The 25,220-nt window shown below is 36.4% G+C and overlaps 1 protein-coding gene across 1 annotated transcript in view; it reads left to right on the top strand.

The window, feature by feature from the left end:
* LOC102498438 (1,4-alpha-glucan-branching enzyme) overlaps positions 1–25,220 on the top strand; it is a 162,657-nt gene that overhangs the window by 53,438 nt on the left and 83,999 nt on the right. Inside the window, exon 3 of the mRNA XM_014593390.2 lies at positions 10,624–10,793. Within this exon, the coding sequence (XP_014448876.1) occupies positions 10,624–10,793 (170 nt within the window). The remainder of the gene's footprint in view (positions 1–10,623; positions 10,794–25,220) is intronic.

The raw sequence follows: 25,220 nt of genomic DNA, 5'->3' as shown, positions 1-25,220 counted from the left end.
TGGGGGATGATCTCACTTTTGAGCTATCTACCTCTGTCTCTCTGGCAAGTGCACAAGACCAATAGCAAAAGTCTTTCTCAAAAAAAAAAAAAAAAAAAAAGAGATGGGGAAAGATTGCTTCCTCTCTCCTCTTTTTACTATATAAAGATTATGGTGAATATGCACACCTAATGGCCATCTGAAAATTAAGAGTATTGCTTTCGTCATGCGACAGATCTTCTAGTGCTTCCATTTTTAACTTTTACATCTTATAGAACTGTGAGAAATTTAACTTGTGATTTAAACCATCTAGTCTATGGTAATTTGCTAGAGTAGCCTAAACTGATTAGATGTACAGTGGCTGGCCACTCAGGAAGCTGCTCATAAGCCACAATTTTCTTTCTTTTTTTTTTTTTTTGGAGAGGTTTTTGCTGTAGGACACTTGCCAGACAGACAGAGAGAGACAGAGAAACAGAAAGCGAGAAATCACCCCCCCAGGGGGGATGGCCACGCCACAATCCTTTCTCCTTCACTCCCCTCTTGGGATCTTGGGCACACACATACAACCGCCCGGCATGAGTTTAAGCCACTGTGTCCAGGACTCAAACTGCGGTCGACTACATGGGCGTCCAGCGACATAGCCATTATGCTAACTGCTGGTCCCAACCCACAATTTTCATAGATCTAATCAAGAAAGTGTACAAGGCTTGTGTGGCCAGTGGCCACGTAAATCAGGGAGGCACATGTGTGAGGTCAAGCATAATAATAGTGAATTTTACCTTTCTTGTAGTTTAGTGGGCTATTTGTTTTTCTGCATTGACCTGAAGTCCAACAATCTTTTCTATAAAGGAATTATGTACTTATTTTTACTTATTATTATTGCTATATATATATTTTTAAATTTGCTACAGGACATGTGCATTCACTAGAGAGAGAGGGAAAAAAAAGAAAGTGAGAAAGCAAGCCACCAGGTCCGGGACCTGAACTGTGGTTGGCCATGTGGGAGTCTAGCATCCCAAACACTATGCCACCTGCTGGTCCAAGTGCAGCAATCTTATTGAACACATTTCTATTGTTAATAGTGCATTTTTTTCAACCTTTCATGCAATTGGTATTATTATGTTAAGCATTTTAGGTACATAATATAATTTGATTATCAAAGCAACCTTATGAAGCAGGTATCATAATATTTCTATTTCAGATTATGAAATTTAGTCCTAGTTTTAGCTGGTAAGAAGTAGGATTAAGATTTAAATTTGGTAGGGGCCGGCAGGTGGCATGGTGGTTAAGGGGGCTAGACTTCCATGTGGCCGACTGCTGTTCGCGTCCTGGACCCGGTGGCTTGCTTTCCTTCTCTATCTCTTTCTCTCTATTTGATCAAATTAAAATAAATAAATCACATTAAATAAAAATAATTCTAAAAAAAAGATTTAAATTTGGCAATAATAAGTCTAATCTCAAGGTATCTCTGTTTTATCACTAGTGCCAAGACTTGGTCCAGAAAATAATAGGTGGTCACTAAATATTTGTTCACTGAATACTTACTGTACTTACTGTGTGTCAGTATTTTAGGGTACTTGGAATGCAGTAAGCCCTGAAACAAATAATTTTCTCTTTGTGCAATTTACAATCTAGCTACTTGTTTTCTGATTTTCTTTATATCAACACCTTATATAATACTGTACTATTTAATTTCTGCTGTACTGTCTCCCACATGTAACAAAGAATGTCTTAAAGTCATGGATTTTGTAATATCTTCTATCTCTATGTTCTCAGTGAATCTCATCATATACAATGGGTATTCACTAATTTTTGTGTAACAAATAGATGGATTTTATTACTCTTTGCTCATCACCTTTACTTAAATGATCCCATTTCTATTGCTTTATGTAAGATGAAGTCAAGAGTGTACAATTAGTTGGATACAGATTAGATATTCTCTGACATCTTGGAAATGTATGCCTTTATTTTGGTAGTTAATGAAACATTTAAATGTTTAAAGATAAGGCATAGCATTCAAAAGTAAGAAACAAATGACAACAATGTCAAATTTTATATTCTTTTTATTGTATTGTTTTGTACAGTATAACAAAAAGTCCACAACTGCCTCATCCCTCCCCTTTTTAATGAGTAAATGAGTAAGAAAAGAAGGAGGAGAGAAGGGTAGAGGTAGAGAAAGAGAGAAAGAATTTTTATAGGATCTTGACATGTCTCCATGTCACATTTTTTCTGCCCTAATCTCCCACTTAGTTTGAACTCAGGCACATGCCACTGCACCTGGCCTGTTTAGATTGGAGCAGAAAATGAATCTGGGCGTCCCATACAGCTTCAGTTCCATGCTGTGATGCCTTCTCATCCAGCTTGTACCACTGCAGCTGGCTACGCCATGATTATAATTGCCCATTTATTTTTATTATTTTTTATTTTATTTTTTTGTAGAGAGAGATTTTTGCTGTAAGGCATGTGCACTCGCCAGAAAGACAGAGAGAGAGAAATAGAAAGTGAGAAATCATGCCCTCAGGGAGATGGCCATGCCACAATTCCTTCTTCTCCATTTTCCTCTTGAGATTTTGGGCATGCATGTGCACATGCCCAGCATGAGTTTTAAGCTGCTGGATCTGGGTCTCAAACTGCAGGTAACTATGTGTGAGTCCAGTGACATAACCATTATGCAATCTACTGGACCCTATAATTGCCTATTTAAAAAAGACTCCGTTATTCCATGTACCTAGCAAAATTCAACCTTCAGGCTGCTCCCTTATTTCAATAATGACTCTGAACATATCAGTTATCTCTCTCTCTCTCTCTCTTTTTTTTTTTTTTTTGAAAGGTTTCTGCTATAGGATGCATGCGCTCACCGGAAAGAGAGAGACAGAGAGAAAGAAAGCAAAAAATTACCCCCCCCTCCAGGGGGGAGGGACATGCTGCAACCCCTTCTCCTCCATCCTCCCCTCAGGATCTTTGGCAAGCACGCACATGAACCTGGTGTGAGTTTAAGCCACCGGGTCCAGGATTCGAACTGCAGTCGACTACATGGGAGTTCAGCGACATAGCCATTATGTCAACTGCTGGTCCCCAGTTATCTCTTTTAAGAGTCTCTAAGGGTTTTTAAATTCTTTCTTTACTGTATTATCTGGCTAAAAAATAATCCTGTCCATCTAGACTGGCTGTTGGATTCTTCTACAATCCCGTTCTGACTACATGTAGCTAGTTGTCAGGTAGACAAAAACCAACTAATTTTTATAGATGTTATTCCCTTCTCTCTCTTTTCTCTGAAGCTGTCAAAAAATGCTAGTCATCCTTTAAGATGTAGCACAACTGCCAGCTTAGCTAAAGCCTTCTCTAATCTCCCCTTCTATCAGTCAGAGCCACTAGCTCTTCCTGATGTCTTGCTCATTCTTCTGTTAACATTTGCTTATCTCAGCACTGTCCTGTCCTGAGTTGAACAGTCTTTTCCACTGGACTGATGAACATGTTCAGGGAAGGATCTGTTTTATATAAGTGAATTATTAGTACACAATGAATATTTTTACCTTGTAATAAAAATGTTGAGTTTTTATTGTTGTTGAGTACTTCCTTTGACTGAAGAACATAAAATAGTCACTTTAACTTCTCAAACGCATAACCTTTGTATAGATAATTTTGTATATTCTGGTTACTTTGTGTTTACAGAAGAAGGTTTATATCAGACACCTGAAGTCTTTTAAAGAATGTTTAAAAAGAGACAACCTGTGTCATGGTGGTTACAGTGTCTAGGTTCCATCTGACTAATTGAACAGTTCTATTCCTGGACCTGGCAAGCAAGAAACATGCCAAGCATGAGTGAATGCATGCCCAACATCCCACAAGGAGGGAGAAATGAAAGAAAGCGATTGAGCGTTTTCTGTTCTCAGTGGGTCTACTTTCTAGCCTTTTCTATCTCTCTTGGTGTGTCTTTCTATGTCTCTCTCCAGTTAGTGCATGTACTCTCTGGAAAAATTTAAAAAACAAATGATTAAAAGCTCTTTTTTTCTTAAAAAAATTACAAAAACAACTTCACCTCTTCCTTTAGCCTTATTTCCCTTCTTTTAGCTATAAGACATTCCACATTCCACTTGAGCTTTTACTTCTGTGCTTTTTCTTTTTCTTCTCTTTTCTTTTTTTTTTTTTTTTAGAGTAAGAGCGTTTTGATATAGGGCGTAAGTACTTGCCAGAGAGACAGAGCAGAGAGCAGAGACAGAGAAAGACAGAAAGCAAGAAATCACCCCCTCACCAGGGGGGGTGGCCACGCCACAATCTCTTCTCTTCCGTTTTCGCAGAATCAGGGACAGACGCACACTTGCCTGGGGTGAGTTTTAAGTTGCCAGGTCTGAGATTTAAACTGTGGTTGACTACATGGGAATCCAGCAATGTAACCATTATGCCATCTGCTGGTCCCACTCAGTGCCTTTTCTTGCCTTTGATCTAAATATCCCTTAGAAGGTGGATAACAAATTAAAATCTCAAAATGTAAACTAACAAGGAAGGAATTTCCTTCATGTGTTCCTTAGGTTTCAGGTCCACTTGAGAATGAATTCTACATCCAAGATATTTCCAGATAAGGCATGATACATTTTCTCTCAACATATCTTCTGAGTTTATGACCCTGTCTGAAATGAGTGCTCTTAGTGCTTCAGTCCTGATCTTGGATGAGCTGTCTTCCTGGAGAGAAAGAAATGAGCCTGTTCTGTATTTTCCCATACTTATCTCCTACTACTTCCTTAGAGCAACTATTTCTTTTTTCTTGCTCAATCGAATCTACTTAGTTTTCCCCCAAAACGTCCCTATAATTCATACATTTCTATCTAAATGGAATATCTAGTATGTGTGTTTGTTAGTATGCCTATATTTATAATTTTTAAGCACAAAAAATATGAAAGGATTCTCAAACAATTTTGGAGTCTGAGAGGAAGAGTATTAATGTTTGTTAATAACACATACATTAAAATCTTGACAAGTATATAAATTAAATAAAATTGATTAAAAAGTGGCATTTCCTCCAGCAGGTGAAAAACATTACAGCAGTCATTAATTGAACACTCTGTGGCTACTGTGGGAAGGGCTCTAACTGTGACTTCCTGGTTTCCTCACAGCATAGAAGGTTTCCTTGACTTACAGAAGAAGAAATAAGGAAGAAAGAGGTTAAGTGACTTGTTCAAGGTCACATACAGTATGTAACAAAGCACATTTAAATCCCAACTTTATTTCTGGAGACCAAGATATTATTTTTCTGCATTGATTCTTTTAATGATAAGATTAATGGCCTTAAAAGTAAAACATAAAAGAATTTCTTTAAAAGAGAGATATGGCTTAATTTGAGACTTTACTTAAAGCATACCTTTTGTGATTAATGATGATGTGTCTCTATTGCTTATTACCATCTTGACCTTGGATAACTTACATATTTATTTGTGTCTTTATCTCTTCCTTTGTGAAAAGAGGATTAAAAACATTGATCAAATCAGATAATATTTACAGCAGTTCCTTATTTCTGTACAAAATACTAGTTCCTACACTTTCTTCACTTTATGTTTTTGGTTGCCAAAAAATTTGACCTAGTTTTAAATATCCCATAAATTCATAGAAAAATATTAAGAGAGATGACAGTAGTAGGAGAGGGCACAGGCATGATGAGCTTGCTGTATCCTCAGGCATTTTCTTTTTTCAGCCACAGTGATTTCAAAGTAGAATGTGTATTTCTGTATCAGAAGCTATAGGGCTGACCTTGAAGGAAGTCAAGATATTTAGTTAAAAGTAATATCCTGCTGTAATCCTGTTTTTATTGAAATTTTGCCAAACAGGACATTTGAACATATCCTATGTAGCTTCTTAAGAGAGATTATTTTTTAAACTTAAACTTAATAAATCTATAAAAATTAAAGTATTATACCCACATTGATAATAAAATGATTACCATATTTATTTAATCCTCCAAAGTTTATACCTTTTAAAAAATAAGTACTTTTCCTTGTATTATGATAACATGTGTGTGTGCGTGTGTGTGTGTTTTGCTTTAAGTCAACTTGTTGGTTTTTCTATACTATTTGATCATCTGTTACACATGATTATGTATGTCGTTTAATATGGATTTGAGTTTCTGTATACCAAGGATCATTGCTGATCAATATCTAGAGGAGGTAAAACAACCAACCAGTCAAGGGGCCAAACAGTGGAACAGCAGTAACCTAGGGTGCACAGCCAGGTAGATCCATATGGAAGGGTTCCTGGTTCAAGTGTGGAGAACTCCTGATTGTGCCAGGCATGCATGTGTCCATGGTTGGTGCTGGTAAAGGCTGGGGAGAATTGTGGTCTAAGACTTTGCTGGGGCTGCTGCTGCATCTCTTTTTCTCAGTCATTGACTAGATGCATAAACTTTAAAATGAACAAACAGTATTTTTCTCATAGGACTTAACGAGTTCACATATCATATGGGATCTGTAGTCTTGTTTGTTTGTCTAAGTCAGTATTTTAAGTATTTTGAAGTATTGCCAATGTTTAAATTAGGGTGAGTTCATAAAAAAAAATCTGTAATTTTTTTTCTGTCTTTGAATAATTACCTGATTGGGCAAAGGATGCTTTATATCAATGGGCTGTAACTATTAAATAGAAGCTGTTCTTTTTAGGTGGGGTTTGTATTTCTGTCTCAAAAGAGTTTCTATCTTTCTCCATACTCTCCAACCTCATTGGTGGTTTTGTCATCAGATTTTCACATCTGTTTCTTATGTGGGGCCAGCCCCTCATATTTATGATACTTGCTCAGTGGTGGATGGTGGATGGTTCAGTTTGTGTCCCCTGGAATAAGGACCATAAGTTAGACGGGATTGTCATGGACATGATTCCACATCAGCATGCATCATTCCTCCTCATTCTTCATTGTTAGTTGCCAGAAGGGTGAGAAAGAGGAGAGAGAGAAAGAGGGAGAGAGAGAGGCAGAAAGCACCCTGCAATGGGGCATGCTCCTGCTGTAATTCCTTCTCTTCCCATTTCTCCATCATGTTGGAATTTTGGGCATGTGCATATGCCCTCAGAGTGTTTTTCAAGCTGCCAGGGATGGAATTTGAACTGTAGTAGTAGACAATATGAGATCCAGATTCCTTAATAATTAGGCTGTGGGGCTGGCCATATCTATTCTTCTTAATGGCTGTGGTGTAATTTATTGTTTGGAGATTCCATAGTTTACTCAACCAATTTCCCATTGTTGAATAAGTAGCAATTTTATATGAGTTGCTAGTATAATTAATGCCAGAATGAATAAATATCATTGTAAATATAGATGTCTTTGCTTCCTTATGTGATATATCCAAAGTATAAATTTCTGGAAATAAAACTATTAGCCTTCAGTCTGTAAGCCTTTTCTATTCATGGATTCTGCTATAGGGCACGTGTGCTCACCAGAGGCAGAGAGAAACATATAGCCATAAAGTGAGAAATCACCCCCTAGGGGAAATGGCTATACAGCCATCTCTTCTTCATTTTCCTCTCGGGATCTTGAACATGCACACATACATACCTGGCATGGGTTTTAAGCTGATGGATCTGGGAATCTAAACATGGGAGTCCAGCAATGTAACCATTACTCCATCTGCTATCCCCCATTCTTGGTATTTTAACATGCTTATTTATGGTTGAAAAGATAGAAAAGAGCTTGATAGGTAGAAATAAAATAATGAAACTTGAGTTCAATATGTGTTAAACTTGAGTTAATTTTATTTTAAACAATGAAACTGAAGAGAAATGAAAGAAATCGTTGACGTTCATATACAACTTTCTTTACCTTAATAGATCTTATTCCCTAAATACTAACAGAGATTAAAAAGTGTATAGTCGACCTTACATTTTAGTCAGTGTTGAGTGTAGACTCTGTTGTAAAATTCCATCTTCCTTTCACTTGTCTCCTTTTCTTCATGATAATATTTTTACTTTGCCAGTTGAAATCACTTCTCTGTGGTCATATTTACTCAGTTCCACAAGTCTAGCCATGGTTATGTACTCAAAGAGGCAGTGCTCAGCCACATGCCGGCAATGCCTGTCCATTCCTCTGTGTGTGTAGATAGACAATTTTAAGTAAAAAGTAGTTTTCTTTTTTTCTTTCAAGACATTAGAATTATCAACTTACTATCTTGTTTCATTTTGTTTTTTGCCAGAGGGTGTCTCTGTTCCCCAGAGAGAGAGGGGAGAGAAAGGAGAGAGAAGGTGGAAAGAAAGCACTTTTAAATGTAGCTTGGCTAGGTTGCAGTCCCTTCTCTGTTTCATCATCCTCTAAGGATTTGGGCACAATGCCTAACAAATTTCTCCAGCTGCAGGGTGGGATTTGAGGCACACATGCACTGGTGCCTGGTGTGTTTTTCAAGCAACTGAACTTAAGACTCAAACTGCAGAGTCAGCCTTGTGGGATCCAGTGCCTTAATCACCATGCCACCTGCTTGCCCCAAGTTTATTTAGTCATGATGAAGAGTATATGCAAGAGAGAGAGAGAGAGAGAGAGAGAGAGAGAGAGAGAGAGAAAGAGAGAAAGCATTCCCCCAGTGGGGCCTTATCACACCACAGACTTTTTCCTCTTCAATTATATATTGCTATTAGTATCCTGGGCATGTGAGATCAAGCTGTGTTTAGCTGATAGGCTAGGATTTGAACCCCTTTTGTCCATGTGAGTTCCTGTGCATGGTACAAAACCACTGTGCCATGGAACTGGCCCAAATTAATTGTTTTATTGCTTTAATTTGCCAGAGGACACATGTGCTTGCTAGAGAGTGAAAAAGAGGGAGAGGGAGAAAGCACTTGACATCGGGCATGGTCCCAGTGGAATCCTTTCTCATTTTCTCTCTTCTTTGGGGATTTTGGGCATGCATGTACTTGTGCCCGGCATGTTCTTCAGGTTGCTGGGTCCATGACTCTAATTGTGCAGTTGGCCATGTAGCATCAACTCTCTTAACCACCAGGCCACTGCTGGTCCTCAAACTTATTTTTAGTTTAGTTACTGTATAGTGTAAACATTCGTAGAAAGAATATTTTTTCTGTTTGGCTAAGCTGAACTTCATTAGTTAGCTTGTCAATTTTGTAAGTTCCTTCTGTGTTTCCTACCTAGATTTACTCATGTTTTTGGGAATCAGTACTCAACTCCCTAGAGTCTAGGGACATACAGAGTTTATTGGCACTGCTCAAATCATCCCGTAGTTATTGAACTTTCACTTCTGACAGACAGCACCTGTCGCATGGTTTACTTCTCCAGTCATAATAATTTCTTCTTAGTTTGCTTCTACCCAGATGTAGTGGATATAAATTAAAATAGGTAGTATTGTGTGTGTACCAGTACCAAATCCCAGCTGAATGGGAGAGGGTCAGGAGTAGCCATTTGTTGTTCTTGGTCCTGCTCAAGAATTTTTTTCTTCTTGCGGCCACAGGCTTCTGTAGTTGACATGATGTATGTTCTTGCCATGCTTAGTTGTTTAGTGCGGGGCCACATAAACTGCACCCTGCAGGCCAAGTTTGACTGCTACCTGATTTTGTAAATGTGGTGTTATTGGAACAGCACCACTCCCATTCATTAACATGTCTGTGGCTCTTTCCACGCTTCAGAGACACACTTGAGCACTAGTGACAGAGACCATATGGCTTGCAAAGCCTAAAATAGTTAACCTTTGTTTCTTTGTAGAAAAAAATTTGCTGAACTTTGTATAGGGTACTTTTATTTTTCTTGCTGGATTTTGAGTATCTTATTTTCATTTTCTTAAGAATCAAAGGAGAGAGAGGAAGGGATTCATTCTCTTAATAATACTGCCTTGACATGGAAGTTCCTGTTTGCTGGTATTTTAAAAATACATGGAATAACACAGCCATAACATTTTCTCTCTTATTTCAAAATATTTAAAATTATAGGAAATGCTGGGTGTATTAATTTGACTTATGTGACATAAGAATGAGTAGAAAAGGGGTCAGCAGGTGGCATGGTGGTTAAGGGTCTGGATTCCCACATGACCAACCGAAGTCAGAGTTTAGGAAACGGCAGCTTAAAAATTACACTGGGAGTATATGCGCCCAAAATTTTGAGACGAGAACGGAGAAGAACAATGGCATGGCCATTACCAATCCCCCCTTTGGGAGGGTGATTTCTCACTTTCTTTTTCATTGTCTCTCTCTGAGTCTCTACAGTATTACACACACCTAGGACAAAGACTTAAAAAAAAGAGTGATTAGGAAAAGCAGTGGCGGTGGCGGGGCAGATGATGACACAGCAGTAAAACATGACACTACAAGGCGATCCACCTAGGAGTGTTCCATCCATGTTCATGGCTGTTGACCTACTTTAGTATGTATGCCTTTTATCTGAGACAGGCTAAAACCGGGGATAGATTGAGGTGTTACAACCTTGTTGAGGGTTTTGTCTCTTGCTCATAGGAAAAATATTAAACAAACTTAAACAACAAAGAGTGATTTTATCCTTCTTGATAACTTCTACCGATAAATGAAATTGTTCATATTTTTTCTGCCTAATTATGTTTTGGTTTTGTTTTTGTTGGTGTTTTTGTTTTGTTTTTAGTTTTGGTGAGTAAGACTAAAGCAGTTACTTAATTATAGTATCTTTTACCTCTTAGTTTTCTAACCTATTTCTTTTGCACTTTTTCAAAGGTATAAGCACTTTAGCCAGATTCTGAGCACCATTGGGGAGAATGAAGGTGGCATTGATAAGTTTTCCAGAGGCTATGAATCATTCGGCGTGCACAGATGTGCTGATGGTGGTGTATACTGCAAAGAGTGGGCCCCAGGAGCAGAAGGAGTATTTCTTACTGGAGATTTCAGTAAGTATTTTGAAAGACTTGAAATCAGTAGTAGTATTTCATTTACCTATTTAAGATACAGACTTGTTATATTTCATGTACTGAACTATATAAAGATCAGTGATTACAAATAAATATCCGACTTTTCAGATAGAGCCGTGTTAATCTTTGCTGTTCTAGTTTATTGTTTTGTTAACAGAAAAATTCAAGTCTGGTGGTTTATAAGAATAGAGTCTAGGGGACCGGCAGTTAACGTAATGGCTATGTCGCTGGACTCCCACGTAGTTGACCGCGGTTCACGTCCTGGACCCGGTGGCTTAAAACTCACGCTGGGCGCATGTGTGTGTATGCCCAAGATCCCGAGAGGAGGAGGAGAAGGGATGGCGTGACCATCCCCCCCGGGGGGTGGTTTCTCGCTTTCTGTCTCTATGTCTCTCTCTGTCTGTCTGGCGAGCGCACGCACCCTATAGCAAAAAACCTCTCCAAAGAAAAAAAAAAGAATAGAGTCTACAGTTTTGGAGGTCCAGGGTGAAAGTGTGGCACCTTATGAGGGTCTCCCTTCTTGCTAGTGGATGACATGACTGTATTCTAGAGAGACCTGAGACATCTCTGGGTATCAGATGGTAAGAGCTTGAGAAGAGTAAGAATAACTTTGTCCATGTCTCTGTCTTGCTTTTATCTCTTTATTAAGTGACAATGAGTCAATCATGGGGTCCCTACTCTGTTGACCTTACTCCTAATGACATCGCAAAGACTCCACCTCTCAATCCTATTGTCCAATTAAGTTTTCACACACTGAATCCCATTAACTGTGATTCACCAGCTTTCAATATGTGCTCAGAGTTATATGGTCTCAGGGTCTCTTTGTGTAAGGGAATCTCAGTTTTTTCCTGTTAAAGAACTTTGACTTTAAAAGAAAAAAACAAAAGCAAAAACAAAAAAACTTGAAAATTGAGAGTGGAACCAAAACTGGAGGCCTATGATGCTTTTAAAAGATTTCTTTGCGGAAAAAATGTACATGTGGACACTAAGTCAATATGTCTTTATAGAACACAGAATTTTGAAGATGATAATAATCTGCCTGAAAATATATCCTTAAATAACTATACTGAATTAACCATACCTTAAAAAAATACAATTAGGGGATTCAGTATTTTGTTTTGCCCCTATTTACATGAAATTCACATTTTCTTTTCTTTTTTTTTCTTTTTTAGTGTTTTTTTTTTCCTTTTTAAATATATTTTATTTTAATTTCTTTTGCACATTCAATCACTATACATCACTTAGCTTATAAAGTGAATTTTCCAACATGAATACCCTTCAGCCAGTCCAGTTGGGGGTACTATACACTGTTCACATTTTTTGTTTGTTTGTTTTTCTTTTTTTAATTTGGGCTTTTTTTTTTTTTTTTTTTTTTTTTTTTTTTAACCATCCTTGATTGATTTTCTATCTCTCACCCTCTCCCATGTCCCACCTTCCTCCCACACTGTCTCTGGTATCCATGGTTGCTTTCTATGCCTTTTCCCTCCATTTTATTGATTCACTAATGAACTTAATTAATCTATTTCCAATAGCAAGCGCAGCTGATATATACATATCCATGAACACAAGTCTGACTTTAGGCATAAACCTCAGTGAGTAGAATGAGCATACTATAAAGTAGCACCTAGCTGGGGCTTTATAGCTTACTGCAGACATCAAATATGCATTTTTTTAATTTCAAGAAAAACAGTTTTCATGTTTTTTTTTTTCCTCCTGAAACTTTTTTTTTAAATTAATTAATTTACATTCATCCCCTAATCATCGTCATAGCATACAATATGTGGTTTCCCATCCAGAATATACTGTATAGTGGCTTAATCATGTATGTTATCTTTAATAATGTTTCATTTCTAGTTATATATATATTTACCTCTATGTCTGACCCTCTGCCCTTTCCCACCCTCTTCTCACACTATCTCTGGTGTCTACGGTTGTCTTCCATTCCTTTTCCCACTACATTTTATTGATCACACAATTTTTTAAATAATCAAACTACTTTCAATATCAAGTTCAGCTGGTAATTTCAAGAAAAGCAGTTTTGAATTGGTAAGGAAATTTGCTAAAAACTTAAAAGCCTGGAAACAGGTTAGAATTCTGTTCAAATAGTAGGTATGTGAACCTATTGACATCTCAAGACAGGACAAAAACTCTTAAAATTGGACAAGAAAGCCTAGAAGAAAAGCAACAGTATTTTAGTCAAAAGTCACAGAATGCTATTTCACCAGTTTAGTCTCATGTTCTCAATCTGTCTTATCCTGTGGTTTGATCTTCTCTATTGAATTCTGGGATATAATATTCAACTCCTAACTTGTCCCTATGATTAAGTTGGCCATTTTCTTAGTTTTTGAACTCTTATTTCTGTGTGTTTGCATTTAATTTTTCTGACATAGCACTCTCTTGAGAACACCTTGGAGATCTGGTCTGGTGCTGGTAAATTTTTTCAGGTTTTATTTATCTGCAAATGTTCTTGTCTTTTCTTCCCATCTGAAGGATAATATGGCAGGGTATAGTATTCTTGGTTGAAACTGCTTTTCCCTTAACACTTTGAATATATTTTTATATTCTTTCCTCACTTGCAATGTTGCCACTGAGAGGTCTGCTGTTAGTCTGATGGAATATCCATTGTAGGTAACTTGCTGTTTTTCTCTCTTGCCAATCTTAGTGTCTTGTCTTTGTCTGTGGTTTTGGTCAGTCTGGCTATGATGTGTCTTGGAGAAGATCTTCTTGGGTTGGCTCTATTTGTGGTCCTTTGTATTTCTTGGGACTAGATCTTTGAGACGCTGTCTAGGTTTGGAAAGTTTTCTTGCAGGATTTCATGAATTAGATTATCAATGCCCTTATGAGTTTCTTTGCCTTCTGTGATGCCAATTATCTGGATATTTGGATGTTTGATGGTATCTTACCTAGTATTTCTCATATATTATCCTCAAATTTTTGGGCAATTTTCTCAGTCTTCTTGGTGGATTTTTCTAGGCTAGCAATTTTCTCTTCTACATCTGAGATTGTATTTTCTCTATGATCTAATCTGCTTTTAATACTTTACAGGGAGATTTTGACTTCCTGTATTATAGCCTTCATCTCTAACAGTTCCATTTGATTCTTTTGTAAAGTGTTTAATTCCTCTTTTAGATCTTGCAAGAATTTCCTTACCTCCTAGAACTCATCAGCTCCTTCCTCCTTTCTCTTCTGCAGTTCATTGTCTCTTCTCTTCCATCTCTGTTAGCTTTGCCATTATGAATATTCTAAGTTCTTTATCAGACATTTCCATGATTTTCATTGAACTGTCTGTGGATGAAGAAGAGTTATTCTTTTCCCTTGGAGGAGAGGTATTCTCTTGCTTTCACATATTTCTTGTGGCCCTGCAGTGATTTCTAGTCATCTGATGGATGGTGTGTTTCTTCCCAAACTTGAACTTCAATCTGAGCCTCCAGGAGCATGCAGAACAGGAAACAGAGGGAGAAACAACAGCAACAAAAACAACCAAGAAATAGAGAAAAAGAGAAGAAAATAGCTAAGAAAACTAAAAAAAAAATATTTTTTCTTAAAAGCAAAAATTAGAAAAGCATGCGTCATCCAAATGTGTCTTGCAAAATCACTAGTTCTTGGGAGCCATGAAGGTGTCTTCTGAGGGTTGGGAGGAGGAGAGGGGATTATTAACAAGATAAAGGGGATGGAGCGGTTGAAAGCTGAGAAAATGCTTTACCTTAAAAAATTTTAAAAAGAAAAATTACAAAAACATGAGAAGACAGAGACAGAGGCAGAGAAGGCTTGAAGGAGCTCCTACCACTCGAGTTTGTGGTCTGGAGGCTGAATTATCAGTAGAAAATCTTCATTTCTTTTTTCCCTGAAATCACTAGTTCTCAGGAGCCATGAAGGTGTCTTCTGAAGGCCCCCTTGCCTCTCCACTCAAGTTTGTGGTCTGGAGGCTGAATTATCAGTAGAAAATCTTTCCTTTATGAGAGAGAGAGATGGAGATAGAGGAAAATAGAGAGACAGAAATAGGTATTTTGGCAGGGTCTCCCTGCCTTGCTATCCTAATGCTTCTATTCCCTAATTAGCTAGGAGGGCAGTTGTGTACCACCATGCCCAGCTTGCTCTGGTCAGCCTGAGAACTGAAACTGGACCATCCACGTGGCTTCCAGGCTCTCAAAGTGGTGACGGTAATTGTGCAGCAGTGCAGGTGGACTGGATTAGAAAATTGTACCGCAAGTTTTCTAATGTCTAAATTTGTACTACACTGAAAGGAAAAGAAAATGAATGTACAGTACAATAGATTTTTTTCATTGAAAATTTAAATGAAGATTTATTAAAATGTTATTCTAGGTGGTTTTGGTAATGTTATTACATGTTTTTAAAAAGCATTTAATAGTATTTATATGATGTCATATTATCAACTGTTGAGTTGAAACAGCAGTATATTTGGAAGAGTCTATATAATTATTCTCTAACTGCAACAGTATTTGTAAGAATTCTACTCCTTATCTTTTCATCTAATGTCATAGTAAGGTTAACTTCTTAATATGTATTTGCAATATTACCTAAAGAAATGATTGCTTTTTTACCTATTGATAACAATTTAAAAAGTAACATAATTTTACTTATATTTTTACTATGAAACTTTATATATAATTTATTGATTTTAATTTTTTCTTTCTCTTTTTTTTTTTTTTTTTGTGCGTGTGTGTGTTCACTGGAGAGACAGAGTTAAAGAGAAGGGGAGAGAGGGAAAGTGAAAAAGCAGAAAGCAGTCCTGAGGGGGATTGCCATGCTACAATGCGTTCTCTATTCTTTTCTTGGGATTTTGGGTATGCATGCACATGTACGTGGTGTATTTTTCAAGGTACTGGTTCCAGGACTTGAATTTCTCAGTGACCCATGTGGGACCCAGCCCCATTCACCCCCTTGCTACCTATTCACTCTGTGTGTGTAATTAAAACACGACATTTGTGCCCATCCTTTTATTTGAATCACCAAATATAATATAAAATAGAACGTTGTAAGCCAGAAACAAAATCTTATTTCTGCTAATGTATAAATGGACTATTATTTATATTTATAAACCTGAAAAAGAAAAATTTTAATTCAATTTTTATCCAAGTGATTAACCACTTATTTCTGATTTTTTTTCAGAAGTTTGTATTAAAGAATGTTTAGACTTTAATTCTGTTTTATGGAAAATTATTTCACTAATCAAAATACTTTAGCATATTATTGTAGTATTTTTCATCCTTTTCTAATCAGTTTAGAAATTGACAACACTACATTTTTTTTTCAGGACTTAATTATATTTTTTCTTCTGCCAACTGACCTAAAAATATTTTAAGTATTGGGTGTAGTAGAATATAACTGATCTTTAAGAAAGAAATTACCATGAATTTATGTATAAAATAAAATAGGATAGGACTTAAAATTTGAAAACACAGTTGAGCTCTACAAACACTGTTTTTCATCCAGGAATAAAGACAATAATGTTTGTCTTAACTGCCTAACTGGGTTGCTCTTGGTACTAACTAGATCGTCAGGGTGATGTCTTTTTATTTGCCAGAGGGTATATGTGACTGCCAAAGACACAGGGAGAGGAGAAAGCAACCCTCGTCCCGCCCCCACAGAGTGTGGTCACGCTGCAATCACTTTTCCTTGATTTCTCCACCCTGTTAGGCTTTGGGGCATACATGCACTTGCTCACAGCATGTTTTATAAACTGCCGATGCCAGTATTCCAACTGCGTGGTCAGCCATGTGGGATCAGACCACTACAGCCACTAGACTACTGGACCAACCCAGATATGAAAAATTTTATAGCTTTTCAGTGCTATAATAATTTTAATAGGAAAGATGGGAAAAATGCTATTATTTGTAGTGGTCTTCTTTTCCTTATTAAAAATATTACTGTTCATTTCAAAAGGCAGTTGAGCCTGGAAAAGTGAAATAATTTAGTATCTGTTTTACCCAACTGAGGCAGGTCTTGCTTTTGCCACCCATGTTTTTTAAACTACCTGGAACACAACTTTACTTTAAATGTAGTATGTAAATTTAGCTTTATTTGAGAAAAAAGGAAACAATATTTCTTTTTACTTTTCTTTTCTTTCTTTTTTTTTTTTTTTGTTTAAGCCATATTTAATGACTTGACTTAAGCAGCTAGGAGCTACTGGAGCAACCCAGAAAGGTACTGTATATGTAATGACATTCATCAGGAAAGGAATTTTATCACCCCAAAATATTTCTGGGCAAACCAGAAACTACTTTAAAGGTTTGAGATGAATTTCTAAAACGTTGAATCATCTACAGTATAGCAAAGACTCATTCTTCAGAAAATTAAATGTGATTTAACATATATTTAGAGTTTGGGTACTACATCATATTTATTTCAGGTTGCTAAATAAGTGAAGGGAACTAGCTAGTTTTCAGAATCTAGATGATAATAAGAGAAAAAGGCAGTAAACTCCTTATGTCAACATAAAATAATTGGGTTCCTATTCAGTAAAACTGAGAACATTTCATTTAGAAGTACTTAGTCTGGGAGCTAGGCACTTTTCAAATAACCTAAATGTCTATCATTGATAGACTTAAGAAAAAAATACCAAAAAACTGAATTTTAAACCTATATGAAAAGAAGAACCACACTTATTTTTATACAGTGGGGAAGATTCTGAAGAGATTTTTACCTGTTTTCTGGACCAAATTTGTCTGGTTTTACAATTGCCAAGATGTTTATAGGATCAGAAAAGCCATTTTTTTTTTCATCCCACATTCCATGAAACATGCTATTCAGAAGGTACTGTGTGGACCACTGTGTCTTCATTAATTATAATCTGTTTGCAGTGATATTGTCAGAAATATTATTTAGCATTTAGAAACTTTGATAGTGATTTGACAGTGTAATTTTATTTCTTTTGAATCTATGAATTATACTACAAAATTGGGGTTTGAACTTGGAAAGTCTTTTCTCTTTTCATTTTCGAATAATTTTATTAATTTTATATACATATTAGCCTATAGTAAATTGACTTTAAAAAGGTAGTTGGTCCATCACGGTAGATAATTTGAGAAGCACCGATCTGAACCTATGATCTTATTTATTGGTTTAGAACTCCTTTATGGTGAGAAGGTATAGTTCTCGTATCAACATGTTTTTTTTTGTATTCTCTCTCTTCTATTAATGTATAGTGGCTATATTAGTGCTTCTCACTGTGGTATGGCATGTTACAAACAACTTCGTACTTTTCATGGTTTACAAGAAAGGCTTCCTTCTTGCTCACATTGGCTGCAGTAGGTAGTAGTGGCTCTGCCGCAAGGGTCAGTTCTTTTCCAGGGTCCACAATAATGGGGCAGCACCTATGTGGGACATGCTGATCTCAGGAAAGAGACTAAGAGTACTGGGGGAAATCTATGCTGGAAGCAGAACCCTCTTTTATGGACGCTTGTGAAAAATTGAGAATAATAATATATGTGGCAAATAACACATCTTTATAATATAAAGGTAAATTTTCCATATATTTTGATATTCTAGGTATTTTATAGTTTTCATGGAAATGGTAAGGTAATGTTCCAAACTTCAGATTGTTGAAAAGATTTCTTAGAATTTTTACTGACTTCTAGATTAAGTAGGAACTTCAAGGAATCTTTTGTCAGGTAGATTCTTTCAGCTCCCTGTGCGTCCCTCTGTGGACGCATTTTTATGTGGCTTTCCATCAGTATGGCTTATTGGAGATTGTGTCATTTCTATTGGGTCATTGGGAACGCCATGACACATTTTCACATAGAAAAACATAGAAAAATATGTCATGACTTTTCTGACAACCTGATAGAAAGCAAACTTCTGGAGGTTGGTGTGGAGACTCTTGACATTATTTATTTTGGAAAAGGGGTAGCACTTTACAAGGCCAAGTAGAAGGCTTTAGGGTTGCAAACCAAAACAATGATACTGATACTGAGAGATGACTTGTTTTGTACAGGCAAACCCACCAGACAGACAGAGAGAGACATAGAGACAGAAAGCGAGAAATCACCCCTCAGGGGGGATGGTCATGCCACAATCCCTTCTCCTCCATTCTCCTCTCGGGATCTTGGGCACGCACTCACACGCACCCGGCATGAGTTTTAAGCCACCGGGTCCGGGACGCGAACCACGGGCGACTACGTGGGAGTCCAGTGACATAGCCCTTACGTTAACTGCTGGTTCCCAATAAAGTTTAATTTTTAAATTAAGTACAGTAAGAGATTAAAATAGAATACTTGTTTTACTAATAAAACTTTCATTTCAGGAGATTTCTTGCTGAAGTCTTTGTAAGGGTTTAGTGCTTTCTGGAGAAACATGATACTGTCAGTTGGAACACATTTTCTGTTCATAGCTTCCACCTACAAATTTTATGTCTTTTCTGTTATAACTGCACATAATGTGGCTGTAATTTTTGCAGTTTAAAATGTGACAGTAAAACTAGCATGATTTTCTTTTTCCTCCTTCACAATTTTACCAACAGAAGATCTGTACTTTCCGTAGATCTTAGAGGCCTCAGCGCGTGATTATTTTCTCCACACTGGCAACTTTCACTATTTCATTGAATAAAAGAAGCACTGTATGGCGTCTCTTTGGCACATCAGAACTACCAGCATCACTACTCTTGTGCTTTTGGGGCCATTATTAAGTAAAACAAACACAGAAATATATGACAGTTGATCTGAAAAACCAAGATGGCTACTAAGTGATTGTGCGGTGCCAGTGTCAACTGAATGGAGACATTAGACAAGAAATGATTCACATTCTTGATTGGGATGGAGTGCACAGAAGGAGATTTCATCATTCCACTCAAAGAGGGACATAGTTTAAAACGAATGGGTTGTTTATTTCTAGAATTTTCTATATAATATTTGGAGCCCTGTTGACTGTGGATAAATGAAGACACAGGAAAAGAAACTGACAGAAGAGGGGAGTTCTGTAGGCATTGGTAGAAACTTTGCAGTTCTTCCTCTGGCTTTCCAACCTGATGATTATTCTTTCATTGCTTTTATCTGTTTTACCTGATGAGCTTTTGCTTTCAATGGAGTAGGTGTGCAGTGTAGGTCTCGTTAACTAGCCTCTCCTTGTTAGTCTTACTCAATTAAATTTTGCTTGACAGGCTTCACTGTAAATGATACTGACTGATTCCCACAGGAAGCATGCTGAGCATCAGGTAGATGGTCTATACGTGTAGACAGTTCTGCTTCTACCAGTTAAGATTGTGTGCTTATGATGATGCAGCTTTCTCCCCTAATCCTTTGAATGGTAATTCTTTTCATTATAATTCTGTAATGTAATAGTATAAAAAGTGATGGACTATGTGACAGGAAAGAAAATTATTTAATATTGGGAAAATCTGTGGAAGGTCGAAGTAGAAAAAATTATTTTTGAAATAAGTATGCACAAGTGAGCTGGAAAAAAATATACAAATCTAATTGAGTATCACATAGAGATTATTTTGCATGTGCCATTTAAGTTTCTTTTCATTTTACTCCAAAGGTAATAGGGAATTATAAGTGTTGCATTGTAAGTTCACATGAGAAAGATGTTACAAAATTCTTATCAGAGGATTCAAACTCAAAGGCATAGATTTAGTTTTACATCCAAAGATGAGTGAGTGTATATGAGGGATGCTTCAAAATGTTTGTGGAAAAATGAAATTAAGATACAAATTCATTTTGGTGCAAAAAAAATTTAAGCATTTGCATAGCTTTTTCATAATACCTATTTTCTGTGAGTTTTTTGAAGACCCCTCATATTTATATTTATGTTTCAAATTAAAAACACTGTGTGTGTGTGTGTGTGTGTGTGTGTGTGTGTGTGTGTGTGTGAAACATATCCTATTTTAACTAGTTTTTAAAAATATACAACAACTTCTGACCTTCATTGTGCTGGGGCAAGAACTTTCTTATAATACGTAATGGGATTATTTTTGTAGGGAAGCATCCTTACCTCTTGGGATTTTAAGGATTTCTGTTATAGACCTTTATGCTAGAGGGTTCATTTTGAACTGTATGACATAAGTTGTAATTTTTCTAATCTAATTTTGCTTTTTCATAAATGTCCTGTTAAAAATTTATGCTGTTGTTGGAAACCAGCAGTTAGCGTAATGGCTATGTCGTTGGACTCCCATGTAGTTGACCGCGGTTCGTGTCCCGGACCTGGTGGCTTAAAACTCACGCCGGGCGCGTGTACGTGTGTGTGCGTGCATGCCCAAGAGGAGAATGGAGGAGAAGGGATTGCGGCGTGACCATCCCCCCTGGGGGGTGATTTCTCGCTTTCTGTCTCTATGTCTCTCTCTGTCTGGTGAACGCATGCTCCCTATAGTGAAAAAAACCTCTCCAAAAGAAGAAAAGAAAAATTTATGCTGTTGTCTGTACTCTATGGCTGAAACTGATTGACTAAAGGATATACAAACACAATAAATGGGTGTAAATACCAGATACAGTGTGTGTGGAAGAGTGGGGCCTGAGGAAGGACATTTAGTAGAAAAATACAGAGGCAAAGCATTGATGGAGCAAAGAAATGTGGTATTATCTGTTTAAGATATTTTATAGTTTAATCAACTGGACTAGGGAGAAATGCTCACATATTGAAATATTCACTTCATAAGCTAATTAAGGTGATTGAATATATAAAAAAATAAAAGAAAAGAAAGAAATAGAAATAAAAATGCTGAGAAAAAAATTATGCTGTTTGAACAATACAAAGCTTTTTGTTAAGTTTCAGTTTTAGTGTTTCACTTATAGTTAACATCTATACAATTATTTTGTTTATGGTTGTTAGAAGCTGTCTTTTAAACTTTTTAAAATTTTATCTATCAAAGTAGCTTTATTAAGCTTACCATTTACTTTCAGAGAGGCACATCATTCATACTATTCTCTTATCAAGTTAGATGCTTTCTTAGAGCAGTGATGTTCTATTTTATAGCAGTCATATCTAACCCCAAGTGTGACTGATTACAGCATATATCAACATTTTCTTTATCTAGATCACAACAGAACTATTCATTTTAAGTCCAAATTGTGTTATTCTAAGAAGCTGTCACTTATGATAGACATTTGAGGCAACTTGAATTTAATTTGTTGATATTTTCTTTTTTATGCCACAGACAGCATGTCTGCAGTGTGGAGAGGGTTACAGAGATGTGGTAGATCTGTCAGAGTTTAGAGCAGTGTTTGTTTGGCCCATCAGGGAAGTTATCTCAAGCAGGTCAACTGGAATTCACTGATTAGTCTTAAAGCTTTGTTTGATTTGTTGTCAAGCTTTGAATCTGTATCTCTTCTCATCTCAGATCCTCTCTCTCTTTTCCCTATTACATGCTTATATTATTTATATTTTCAATTCCTACCCAGCTATTTTCTTATTAAAAAAATTGTAGGAACTTTGAGACTTGAATAGACCTTGGGTAAGAAAAAAAGAGAAAACTTACTTGTAGTGCTGCAGTTTCTCATGTGAAACTGTGAAAGTATTAATTTTACTTATGACTACCAGAGCCCCACCTCTTACAATGAATTTCTGAAAAAACGACTTGGCCATCTTAGTTGCTTGTAAATCAGTGGCAGAAGTACTTCAAATATATTATTTAGAGATTAGGAACCTGAAAATTATACTGCATTCTCTCAGCCAGAATGAACTACCTTCAGTATTGATATCATTGTACAACAAATTACCACCCAACAACCATAGAGAGAGATAAATGAGTATTGACCCAAATCATAAAGACCTATTAGGTATTCCTACTTCTTGTATTTACTGACCTCATTTTTCATTTTAATATTTTAAAAGTTGAGATATGGTTATGAAATAAAATTTACTATTAAAAAATTCACCATTTTAAAGTATACACTTGAGATGTATACTTTACCCCATGGTGATTAAGGTGCTAGACTCCCACATGGCTGACCTTAGTACAAGTTCCAGTCTTGGCAGGTTGAATATCATGCCAGGTGCATGTGCATGCATGTCCGAAATCCTGAAAGGAGAACGGAGGAGAAGGGATTGCGACATGCCCATCCACTTGGGGAGTGAATTCTCACTTTCTCTCTCTCTGTCTCTCTTCAGTGAGCATATATGCCCTAAGAAAAAAACCCAAGGAAAAAAAGTAGGGGCCAACAGTAGGCACGGTGGTTGGGGTTCTGGATTCCCACATGCCAACTGCTCTATGAGTCCTGGACCCATATATATATATATATATACTCTCGAGCCCTATATATATATATATATATATATATATATTCACACATACACACACACCCACACTTCAGTGTTTTTTTGTGTACTTGCTATGTCATGTAAGCATTACTACCAAGTCCAGAACATTTTTATTACTCCCCAAAGAAACCCCTTATCTATTAACAATTAGTCCCAATGACGCCCTTCCTCCATTCCCTGTCAGCCACTAAACTATTTTTTTCCTTTGTGGATTTATTTGCCTGCTCTACACCTGTTATATATGTGAAATCATATGACATGTGGCCATTTGTTTTTGACTTCTTTCCCTTTATTGTATTTTCAAGGCTCATTCATTCGTGTAGCATTTAACAGTATTTTATTTATTTTCATTGTGGAGTAATATTCCATAACATAGATATACCACATTTTGTTCATCTATTCCTCAGTAGATGGACATTTGGGTTATTTCTACTTTTTGCATACTGTAAATAACGTTGTTATAAAAATTCATGTATACATTTTTGTGTAAACAAATGTTTTCAATTCTCTTGGGTCGCTTTGGTTATTGATGTCTTTCCTTAATTTCATATATTTTGCTGTGCTAGTCATTTGATTATTTGCCCTAAAATCCTTTCACCTACCCTTTTCTGCTCTCTACCATCTTGTTTTCCAAGCGCCCTGGGCCTCTGTTTATGATGGAAGACTATGGGTGGGAGGAGAGGAGCCACGGAATCCTCCCCCATTCTTTCACCTGCCCTTGCTGTCTAATGGAAGTCCTTGTCTCTTGAAGTCGCTGTTGTCTCATTGTTCTTGTTGCTTTTCTGTGAAGCAAGTGAGTTATATCAAAAACAACCCATAGAGGGTAGGGAGAGTTTTAATTTAGCCAAATGCATTCGGGTATGATTAGATTTCAAATAGCTTGTGTCATACCTAAAAGTAGATGCCTATATAATAACTATAAAAAACTGACTTATGTTTTATAATAGCCTCCAGGGGACTGAATGAGTTTACGAAATTCAGAAGGATCTCAAGGTGATTCCTAGTGTGGAAAAAGGTATATTAAATAGCATGGCACCCACGTTTCACTTAATGTGATTTCAGGGAGCACAAATCACCAGAGCCATTCTCTGAATGTTCTCTAAATATTTACATTTTCCAAGTAGCTGCATTTAGTGTATTGTGTACATTTCTATTCAAAGAGGAAGAAAACGTTTTTGGTGCGTTGGTTCCTCTCTCTCAACTTTCCTTCTTCCTTCTCTCTCTCTTTGCCTTCTTTTTTCTCTTCCTTCTTCCTCCCCTCTCTTTTTTCATTCTTATTCTTTCCCTCTCCTTTCTCTCCTATCCCCCCACTTTTCTCCCTCTCTCCCTTCCTTCCATTTTTCCTTGCTTCCTTTCTTCTTTTTCATTTCTTTGATCTTCTTAATCCTCAGCAAGCCTGGTAACAAATATTAAGAAGAAAAAGTGTTTCAGGCTTATAAAGAGGATCTGGGTTCTTAGGGAAAATGAAATGGTACTTATTTCTTAATCCACATAAAGCAAGCAATTAACTTTGTAGCATTTTATCAGGAGTTTCTAAATGATTATAAAACAGTTTATAATATGATTACCAATACATCTAAACTCTTGACAAGTAATGACAAAGTTTTTCTTTTCCTAGACTTAAAGAATATTATCTTAAAATAACATGCTGACTCTGTTAAAGTTGCAGTAGTCCCTAAAAAACATAGTAATTAGCATTTATTATACAAAGAATAGCATTATACATGATTATACAGTGATTTTTAAAAATTAGTTTTATTTTAAAAATCTGTTAGTATTTTCGAGATTAAAAGAGCATATGAAATGTTTAGAATTTAAATTCAATAGCTTGTCTTTCACTCCTCCCTACTTTCCTTCTTTTTGGAAACAAGATTTATTGAATATCTTCTATGTGTTAGATTCTGTGCTAAGTCTTGGGAATTCACTGATGCGAAAGTGGGACAATAACCCTATCTAGCAGGGGAAATGATGGTCTCCTCCTAATTTGCAGTCATTGTCTAAGCTCTTCAAATACTAAAAGTGAAGTATTGATGTTATTCTAAGTAATTTTGGCCATGCTACATGACTTTTTAGGTTTAAAAATTTAAAAATACTATTTTATGAAACTATTTCAGGAAATAATTATTTGAAAAATATTTTTCTGAGACCCTTCTAAATTCAAGACAACTCTTACTATATAGGTTTTTTTTTTTTTTT

This window comes from Tupaia chinensis, unplaced genomic scaffold (assembly GCF_000334495.1).
Source record: "Tupaia chinensis unplaced genomic scaffold, TupChi_1.0 Scaffold140508_1, whole genome shotgun sequence".
Classification (NCBI taxonomy): domain Eukaryota; kingdom Metazoa; phylum Chordata; class Mammalia; order Scandentia; family Tupaiidae; genus Tupaia; species Tupaia belangeri.
Note: the sequence above shows the minus strand (reverse complement) of the source record. Positions and strands in the feature narration are given on the sequence as shown.